Genomic DNA, 10,848 nt, shown 5'->3' on the forward strand with positions numbered 1-10,848 from the left:
TCTGAGTCTGAAGACAGAATTGTGGACCTTGAAATATCGCCGCTATCGCTAGCTCCGACACGCTAAGCAGAAGCCATCTTGCTATGTTGACCCCTCTGACGTCACACACACCACGTGACCAAAACGGAGCTTTTCACCTGGAAGAGACAGGTTTGCCCAATTTGGCCTCAAAAATTCCGTTTTATTTCAATATTTCTTGCTCAAAACATTTGGAAATGGTAAATATAAGGCAAAATACAGTTAACACCGAAAATGACCCACAACCCCATTACTAACCCTTTAAGCTTTTAGGGGTGGGCTAACTTTGATGTTTTTGTTGTGTCTTCCAGGAATCGTGCTCGCCGACATCATCGAGAAGTACTTCGTGTCCCCAACCCTGTTCCGAGTGATCCGACTGGCTCGTATCGGTCGCATCCTGCGCCTCATCAGAGGAGCGAAGGGCATCCGGACGTTACTGTTCGCCCTCATGATGTCTCTTCCTGCTCTCTTCAACATCGGACTGCTCCTCTTCCTCGTCATGTTCATTTACGCCATCTTTGGCATGGCTAACTTTGCTTACGTGAAGCGACAGGCAGGGATCGACGACATGTTTAACTTTGAGACGTTTGGGAACAGCATGATTTGCTTGTTCCAGATCACCACTTCTGCCGGGTGGGACAGTCTGCTCAGCCCCATTCTTAACAACTCGCCGGAGGAGTGCGACGCCAACGTCCGCCACACGGGTACCACAGTCAGGGGGAACTGCGGGAACCCGTCTGTCGGCATCACCTTCTTCGTCACCTACATCATCATCTCCTTCCTCATCGTGGTTAACATGTACATCGCCATCATCCTGGAGAACTTCAGTGTAGCCACAGAGGAGAGCACTGAGCCGCTGAGCGAGGATGACTTTGAGATGTTCTATGAAGTTTGGGAGAAGTTTGACCCCGAGGCCACACAGTTCATTGAATATGCCAAATTGTCAGACTTTGCCGATGCGTTGTCAGAGCCGTTGCGGATTGCTAAGCCTAATAGGATCAAACTTATCTCCATGGACCTGCCGATGGTCAGCGGTGACAAAATCCACTGCCTGGACATCCTCTTTGCCTTCACCAAGCGTGTGCTGGGCGAGTCTGGAGAGATGGACGCCCTGAAGCAGCAGATGGAGGAGAAGTTCATGATGGCCAACCCGTCCAAAATCTCCTACGAGCCGATTACAACAACTTTAAGGCGCAAACAGGAAGAGGTTTCTGCCACCATCATTCAGAGGTGCTACCGGCGACACCTGATGATCCGGCAGGTGAAGGCGGCTTCCTACCTGTACCGCCAGATCACTACGCCTCAACATGACACTGAGGACGGCGAGCCGTTGAGCGAGGTGATATTCGGAGACGACGCCCCCGAGAAAGAAGGACTGATCGCTACCATGATGAAGGAAAACTACGTCTCAAGTTTGTTGAGGATAGAGCGCTCTGCGACCATTTCCTCCACCTCATCCCCGCCCTCTTACAACAGCGTGACACGAGCCGCATCGGAGGTCTATCATCCGCTCGCTGTCACGACAGAAACGGCGGTTGAAACCTCAGCTGGCGAACTGAGCGATCAGTCAGCGGTTCAACCCCAGACACAGACGGACGCAGGACCCTAGGAGCAACTCTAAAGCAAAAAATTGACCTCTCTTTGGGGAAAGCTGTTTGTGCTGTTGCTTATGAATGTATCAAAGCGGAGGGATGCTGCAGGACGTGACTGACGGAGCAAACCAAGAGGAGGATGTACTACCTTTAATGTCATTTCCTATTCCCCGTGGAAATTCCAGGACTCAGCTGAGCAACTTTTTTGGAAGTTTTTTTTAAAGCAAAGGGGAAAAACTGCACAACAGAGAGGAAACTCTCTCCTGTCCAGTCAACTTTGCCTTTGTTGGAGCAACAAAAGACTAAAGAATGAAAGGGAGCCACTGCCTGGTTCTGACAGTCTGGACTGGTCTTTGGCCTCATCTACAGCTGCTCAGAACTATTATACTACAGATGTATCTATTATTTATTTGACTGCTCAGGTGGGGGCTTTCCCACAGTTGATCAATATTCTCAGATTATGCTTTGCTGTAAGGGCGGTGTCCAGGCGATGCTTCTCAATGGTTTTCTAACTTCAGGAGACTTGAGAGAGGGGGGCAAATCAAAGAAACATTTTCGTAGTAAAAGTATAACGTTGTTGATGTTACCAGTCTTTTAATAGCGGTACAATTATTACTATTTTTTATATTTTTTAGGGTAAGTTGGTAATAAAAGGAGCTTCTCTTTTGACTATGGAGTGGCGCTAGCGATGAAGAAGTTGCTGAGCTACCAAGTTGTAACAGTAGAAGAGACTTTGCGGTCATCTCAATAAGCTGAAAAGCAACGTCATCTGTTTTTGTCGGCAGTTTTGCACTTTTGAGTTTACATTCGATGACACTTTACTGCACCTGGGCTGAACACACAGAAAAAAGCCTGGGAAGAGGTCCTTTCCTCCTCCGATGACACCAAAAAAAAAAAAAAAAGTGCACAACAACAATTCCCCCACTCGTCTTAGATGTTTGGCCTCGTTGGCGAACAGTTTCCCGTCCGCCGCTTACGCCTGGTGGGTGATGCGTCGGTAAAGTCCTGCATGAGGGTAACTATTAGATATTACAATTAGGTCACTAATCAGTGATGCATTATTTAGCAAGACATTCACTTTGAGGTAACTATAACAAGTTTTAAATGCTCTATAAAGAATTAAAATCGTTAATCAAAGTAAAAACGCAAACTTTAAAGGATTTAGCTGAGTTTTTATCTAACTTCATATCATCACAGGCTGCCGGCATGAACACTCAGGTTAATGTACTTTTTCAAAGCTTAATAAAGATGCAAATAAAATAAATTCATACAATTATGTTTAAGCATGCAACAAATTTTAGAAGCTTAAAAAACCTATATCCATGTAGGACTGTTCTCCTCTACAAACTTTCCATTACTAAACCTTTTTACCATTCACCTGCTGTCATGAACTACCCATCTGGTCTGAGTCTGGCCCTGACTAACACCTGGAATTTAACCAGATTCCCAAAGAGGAACGTGTTTGAAGTCTTTGAGGTGTCGTCTGGCCAGACGTGACTGTGATGAGACAATCAGCATTGAGAGTTACCCCCGTTCCGTTACGATTAAATGACGCTTCGTCTTTAGTGTCTGAGCTGTCAACAGTGTCCTGGAAAAACCTCAGTGACTGAATGTGAACTCAAGTTCTGAGAACAAACAGGTTGGTTTACCATCTGATCCTGACGGTACAATGTCGCCTCTTTTTTGTGGTTAGTTGGTCCTGGTTTTCTCCCAATACAAACAAAAACTTTGGTCTTCCAACAATGTTTTGACACAATGCGGTCTTTAAATCACTTGTAAAAAGGCTGCTTAGTCTCCCAACATGTGCCAGGTATCACTGCTGTGTCTTTCTGGAAAACAAACGCAGAAGCAGCTTGAAGCCATAAAACGGATGATGACCAGTTCTGTTGGGATTGGAGCTGAGGATCAAAAGACCACATTTACTCCCATTAAGGTGTCAATGTGGGAATGTCTGGTGTGACCTGTCATGAGGCCTTCGTCATAGCAGAAAAAGACACACATCATCACACTCAATAAGAGTGGTTGGACTGGCTTCACATTCATTGAAGTCTAATGCTTGAAAGTTCGACTTTTATCAGCTTAAAGGCGAGGTCCTACTGGCTTTCACGGCCATATCACGGAAAAATATTAATTCCTGTTAGCAGTGGACGTGGGATAGACGTGCATACACGCGATACAAAATTTGAACTGCACAAAAATTGAGACTGCGCGTGGTACCAGTCGTGTAAGTTTCAGTGCGAGATCGGGCCGTGGCCCGAACGCTGGCACACGTGCTTGGACGCAGAAATTCCGCATTCGCGCACAGCTGTAGCACGGCAGTTTCCCCGCCGGTCTGCGTTTGTACCTCTGCTTACAGCGTCTGTTTAGCGGCTGAGTGTGGGAGGACGCGCTTACATGAGACAAAGCAGTGCTCTGGCAGTGGAGTGGCAGTGGAATGGACTCTGGCGTCTGTGTCACAAACATGCATAAAGTCTAAGCGCGTGTGGGAGATTGTCCACATTTTTTCCCTCTGATATGGCCGTCAAATCCTGTGGGCCCAGGCCTTCAGACGTGACAAGAGTTAGTTCCACCTTATGAAGTTAGTTGAACTCCATGCTCTATCATCAGATGTAGTTTCACTGGGACGGTTCAGTCACCTCTCTGGAATCCCAGCTGCTGTAGGGACAGATCTTTTCTCAGTCTTAACTTAGCAGAAGCTCAAGTCATGGATGTTGAGCACAATTAAGGAAGAAGCTGGGTCGTGGTTAAAAAAGAAACCAGACGTTCGTAGGAAACTGCTTTAGCTTGTTGGAGCCATCCCGATCCCAGGATTCTGGGTCTCAGTGACAGGAATCAGGACACGTTTGAATTGTCTTGAATGGAGGTGAACCATTAGCTCTGAAGCACAGGACCTCCCTTCGTACCTGATCATTTCTTGATTTACTTGTCAACCTGAGTTGGAAAACTCATTGCCCTTCGCATGTGGTTTTTCCAGGAGGCTGGAGCTTTTCTTTCTTCCTTTCTAAGAGCTTTGATTTTTCCTGTAACAGAAGAAGAAGCTGATGGGTTGAGCGATCAAAGTTCTGGTTCAGATTAACCCAAACTGCATGTGTTCATATTTTATAAGATAAGAGCAGTTTTGTAGAGTCGTACAAATCAAACTTTGAAAGAAACATTTTCCATCCACCCCCACTGCTTTCTGATTTCTTTTCTTCCTTGACCTGTGTTGGTCTGGGGGGCGAGGGCCAAACGAGGCTGCTTTTATCTATTTGCACAGAGAAAATGAAATAACGCGTTTAGCAATAACAGTTTGCAGATATCTTGGGTGAGTTTGTGGGTGGCGTTGGACTTGCGCGGCGCTGCATGAACCTGACGTGAGTTGGTTTCCCGGGAACAGTGGGGGAGGGGGCGTTTCTGTGGATATCCTCACAGGTGAACATGGAGGCGGAGTCGACGCTTGTTTTTATGACATGTACAGTTTCGATCTCGGTATCTGGATCGACCTCTCTCTCGTTGTCTCTGTTGTCACTCGAAGGATCTTTATTGAACAATGCTTTACTAGAATAACTTAAAAATGTTTTTAAAAGTCTACTGGCACCGTCTGGACTCTATTTCTACTCAATTCTATTGAGAATAAATCACCTGATGACACTTACGACACTGCTAAGAGGTGTATTTCAGGTTGCAGTTGTGCTGAAGGGCTGTTTTAAGTAGCAATAGACCCAGAGTGTGCCTGCAACACCAAACCCAACATTTGAAGCCATGTTTTTCTCATCTGTCCATTAAAAATGTCATTCAGCCATCGATTGATGTGTTCCTTGACTGACTGCGTTAACATTTGCCCGACTGGTTGTTGAGCTGTGCTTCATCGCCACTGTGACTCTTCCTCACAGGTTTTCTAGCGAACAGCTGATTGGACACTGAGAGGTTCAGACTCGCTGAAGGCCGACCTCGAGCAGCATCAGCCTGAAAACATGCTCTGTACTTTAAAGAGTAACCAAACCCTAAATTCACTTTTTTTATCTCTTGACTTCTATAAATAGGGATTTAAAAGTGCTGTCTGTTGCCAAATTATTTACAAATTAAAATAGAATTGTACAATTCTTGTAAACATAGTCAAAAACCGTCTCTGTGCTGCCCCCTACAGGTTGAATGGAGGTATTGCAGTTGAATTTTGTGAGTTTCAGAAGTCTCGCATTATTAACAGTCCTCCCCCCAAGCTCCACCCCTCTGACTGGATTTTCACATGTGGGCGGAGTCAGCCTCCAACTTCCCTGTTTGGTGACCCTTTAATAAAGATGCCGATCCAGTAGCAGACTGGGACGTGAGCAGACGTCTCTCATTCCACTTATTTATTTTAGATCCTGACTTGCTAAAAAAAAAAGCAGCTGGAGTTAACATAGGAGGAAATGTAAAGTTAGGCCGTCTGTGCTGTCTGGTTAAGTTTACAGCGCCGACCTTTACCAGATTGAAACAAAAATGTAAACATTTCACTGAAGACTACAGACAGGGAACTCCCTGCCTATGGTTGATATTAAAGTCTGTTTTTCACAGGATATTTAGCTCAGACAACACATGACTGATATTTTCACATCATCAAAGGATGGTGAAATTGCTGGTTAGTGTTAGCATCAAACTTTAGCTCCAGCTCCTTCAAAATAAGAGCCAACTGCAGCATGTTTCAGAGGAAAGCCGCTCCCTCTGCTTGATCACAAGTTTACAGAAAGAGAGTCTACGACTAATTTATTGGTCGATTTGTCGTATATGGAGTCAGAGAGTTGTAAAGTTGAACAAAGTTGTAAGCATTCAGCACAAAAAAATTACTTTTTTTATATTTGAGTCATGAATGACTCGATTAGTCGACTACTTGGAAGAATAATTGGTGATTAGTCGACTATGGCAGCCCTAAAATGCAATGCATTGTGGTCTATATTTGCCAATCCAGTGAGCGTCAATGCACACTGGTTTATCACAGAGACTTCTGGGAAATTTCTAGGGCACTGGATTTTGGAATTGTAGATTCAGACAACACTACAAAAGGGCAAACGAACTTTATAGTGAGCAGTAAAAGAATTGGACACAACCACTGATGTCATTAGACAGAGCCTCAGTCTCTTTTGGATGAATAATTGGTTAGTTAAGAAAACGTACTCAAGCATTTTAAAGAGGTGACGGTTCTTTGTGCTGCTGTTTTCCTTCAGAGAGTCTGAACCTTCCACTCTTCTTTGAGCACAAAAGCAGCCGGGCCGAGGACAGCTTTCTGTTCAGCTTCAGCTCTATCTGTGTCTGAACTCCTGAAACAGGCAGCCCGTGAGGCCTCACGAGCTTTCTGGAGGTTCAGATCAGAGGAATGTCCTCCCGATGTACCAACCCCACAGAGCAAATGCAAATAGAATACACACTTATTGTTTCTTCGTCTTACTGTTGTTACTGTTACCTGTGTGATCAATGCAATACAACAGTTGTGTACCCAGGCAGCAAGTCCTTCATCCACGGTATGAGAAGAGTAATATTCTTTGTCATGGACTTCAGGCCTCCTCTCACTGCTTTAACCATGTCGCCTCATTTACACCGCGCTGGTTTCACCGGTTTCCTCCAGTCATATCAGTGCAGTAGGATCCTCATATCTGCAGAGTTGCCTTTTTAGAAACAAGATCCGCGTTGTAATCTTTGTTCATTCAGGACCTTTCTGTCTTCTGTGAACCCAGCAGCAGACGGCCATGGCAGAGCAGCTTAGCTAAGGTTCAACCGTGTGATTGTGGCAAAAGGTGGGAGATGAATGTTTTGTAACTCCAGACGAACAATCTGTAGTTTCCACCCAAAAATTCCACAAAACAGTTTTTGAGTTTTTGAAACAGGAATTCTGAAGTGGTCTAAAATGAAGGAGTGCAGCCGGTGAAACCGCGGTGTAAAGGAGGCGACACCGTGCCTCAGTGACCCCAGCCCGTGTTCTAGAGACTGCATATATACTTTTTAGAACTTTAAGTTGAAATACTTTTTAGTATTTTGCAAACACGTGTCTCTGTATATAAAACAAAGCCTCCTGTAATAAATGAGACAAAAGTTTAATACTGAATCTGCTGTGATGTCGTTTGTCCTGCTTTTGAATACCTTCTTTTCAGCTTAACTCAGCCAGCAAGGCCAGGTGGGCCCATATGGTTTAAAAGTGGGCAGAAAATGTGGCCCCTAATTGGGTTTGTCTACAGTTTCTGTGGTGACCCTCCTGTGTTTGCTTACATTGTTTAAAATGGGGATTCAGGGAGTTAGCTTGCTATGCTAGCCAGCTGCCTGTTGGACAGCGTAGCATGCTAGCGAGCTCCACTATATTTTGCTAGCGAGCTCCTCTGTAGCATGCTAACATGCTCCACTGTATTGAGCTAGCAAGCTTTGTTGTCCACCAGGCGGCTGGCTAGCATACCGAGCTAACCCACTGAGTGTCCATTTAGCCCGGGGTGTCAAACTCAACCGCACAAGGGGCCTAACTCCAGAACACACCGTAGGTCACGGGCCGAACAGGATAAACAGTTATTGAACTCTCTGAAACTACATTTTTAAAACTTTGAAACTGTAACTTTTTTAACATAATTATGAACTAGATATATAGCATTACCTGTAATAATGCTAGTGTGAATGCTGTAAGCTGAATTTGGCCGCTGAAAATGCTGAAGCTGATAGTCAGCTGAAATATTAGTTAAATGCCAAATTGACCTAAAAAGCAAAACAAACAAACAAAGAAAACAAAACTTAGGTGAGCCAAAACTGCTAGCATGTAGCTGAAATATCAGCTAAACTCCTAAACAGCCTTAAAAATTCTAAGTAAATGCCAAAATAGTCCAAAAAGCTAGCGGCCATTAATAACAATAAATTAAAATGATCTGGAGGGCCGGATCCGGCCCCCGGGCCTTGACTTTGACACGTGATTTAAGCCACTGTGGGCGAACACAGGTGGGACACACCTGTTTTTGCTGGCTGGGAAGCTTCATAAAAAGTTCTGTGTTTTTCAGAGTGGTTCTTGTTTCAGTATTTTTTATCTCACCTCTTGTTTTTGGTGTAATTCTATAAACTACAGAGGCCCTGAAGTACAAATCACATGAACAAACCTTTTTAACCCTTTAACATCGGACTTCCAGTGTTTTCGGTCATTGATTTACTGTAGACTGAGTCTAGAGTGTAGATTTAGGAGAAAAGCGGCTCGCCTGACAACGTCTCAGGTGTTAAGGGGTTAAAGGTCGCTATACGACTGTGAAAAAAAGCAAAACAAAAGAAAAAAAAAACCACCTTACATTTAAGAAAACAAAACAAAATTCCACAAACAAAAATGAAGAAAAAAATGTTTTGGAAAACAAAAGTAATTTCAAGAAAACAAAATATAAATGTTGAAAAACAAACAACACAGAATGTGTAAAGGTAGGAACTGAGGGCCGTCGCTGATTGGATGATGACATGTGTCCATCATGAAGTTATCTGGCTGCAGTAAAAAGCACAAAATGTGTAATACCACAGATGACCACCGGGGGTTAAATCCAGCCTGTCCTGTGTGTTTTTTGTTTGTCTTAGTCCCTGAAAAAGCTCTTCCCTACACTTTTGTTTGTTGCAACATGTAACAAGGTGTTAAACATATGAATGATTTATTGGATCTCCTAAAGCTGCAGAGAGCGTCCTGTCCTAACCGCCTCGTTGCCCTTGAGCAAGGCACTGAACTGAGAGGAAAAAGCAAAGTGTGTGTTGATTTGTTTACTGCATTATGTAACTTCCTCTCAGCCCTCAAATGCACAAGGGGTGGGGGTGGGGGGTGTCAGCATCCTCAGCATATGTTTGATGGAGCTCCCCATCTGTCCTCACTCTTAAAGGGACAGTTCGTCCAATTTCTTCCTCCAGGAAAGACCATTCCAAAAGCAGTTAGGACTTTTTATTTCCTCAACTCTTATGTTTAAGTTTGATCTAACACATGTGTGTCAAAGTCAAGGCCCGGGGGCCGGATCCGGCCCTCCTGGTAATTCTATCCGGCCCTCCAGATCATTTTATTTTATTGTTAATAATGACCCGATGTTATCTTGTTCTTATTCTAACTTGTATCATTTTGACAAAACGTATTTTTATGGAGAGTAAAATATTAAAGTTATTTAAGGTTTAAGTTGATTCATTTTGGAATAATATTCCTGACTTTTATTATTCATAATTATGTGAAAAAGTTACAGTTTTAAAGTTTAAAAAATTGACATTCTGCTAGCTTTTTGACTGTTTTGGCATTTACTACGATTTTTTTGTCCATTTTTGAATTTATGTAATATCTCAGCTACATGCTAGCTGTTTTGGTTTTTTTATATATTTTCAGGCTGTTTTGTAGTTAGGCTAAAATTTACATGCTAGCCGTTTGGTAGCCTTTCAGATGGGTCAGCCTTTTTCAGTTTTTTTGGCTATTTTGAAGTTTAGCTATTTTTTCAGCTACATGCTAGCTGTTTTGGCTAAACTAAGTTTTGTTTTTTTGTTTTTTAGGTTTTTAGGTTAATTTGGTATTTAGGTAATATTATCAGCTATCAGCTTGAGCGTGTTTAGCTATCAATTTCAGCTTCTTCAGCTATCAGCACTAGCATCTTCATCAGCCAAGTTCAGCTTACAGCATTCACACTAGCATTTGTCTTTCACTGCTGGGTTTTTTTATTTTAGTTTGGGGTTGGATCTTGGTAGTCTTAGTTTACAGGCTTCATTATTTGTCTTCTTTAGGTAGTTTTGTTTTAGAAGAGCTGCTGACTCTGACGGTAGACATGTCTGGATCAGCAGTCTCCATGACTTATTTTATGTTTGAACAAGGAGCCACAATGGAGAGATAGAAGAGACACATGTGGATCTGGAGCTGCAGGTTGTAGATCTCTGATCTAAGAAAATACGTTGTGAGTGTGGCAAATATCCAATGATAAACTAAAACTAATCACAGAAAATAGAAGCTTAGCCCTATTTAAAAAGAGTTTCATCTCAGATATTACCTCTGAGTTTACTGTTTGACTGGCTTGAATGAGTTCATTTCACTAGAAATGGTGCAGCAGCTGCTGAAAGAACCCACATCATCATTCTTCTACCACCATGTTTTCAACGTAACATGCTTTAGTGACAACTTCAGATGCTGGAGCTTAAAGATCTTTGTTCTAGAAGTCATTCATTCTTGACTTTAACACAAACATACAGAGTCATGAGTCTTCCTCACTCTAACTACAAAGTAAAGTTCCAGAGTTCTCAGAGCGTGGACTTCAACAAACCCCTC

At 43.2% G+C, this 10,848-nt stretch overlaps 1 protein-coding gene across 5 annotated transcripts in view; it reads left to right on the plus strand.

The window, feature by feature from the left end:
• Positions 1–5,393, plus strand: part of LOC112141573 (sodium channel protein type 4 subunit alpha) — a 261,117-nt gene extending 255,724 nt beyond the window's left edge. For all 5 annotated transcript variants that reach the window (XM_036217311.1, XM_036217310.1, XM_024264726.2 and 2 more), the window contains one exon: positions 330–5,393. In XM_036217311.1, coding sequence (XP_036073204.1) covers positions 330–1,627 — 1,298 coding nt within the window. In that variant the 3' untranslated portion in view covers positions 1,628–5,393. The remainder of the gene's footprint in view (positions 1–329) is intronic.
• Positions 5,394–10,848: the final 5,455 nt, after the last annotated feature.

This window comes from Oryzias melastigma, linkage group LG20 (assembly GCF_002922805.2).
Source record: "Oryzias melastigma strain HK-1 linkage group LG20, ASM292280v2, whole genome shotgun sequence".
In the NCBI taxonomy this organism is placed as follows: Eukaryota; Metazoa; Chordata; class Actinopteri; order Beloniformes; family Adrianichthyidae; genus Oryzias; species Oryzias melastigma.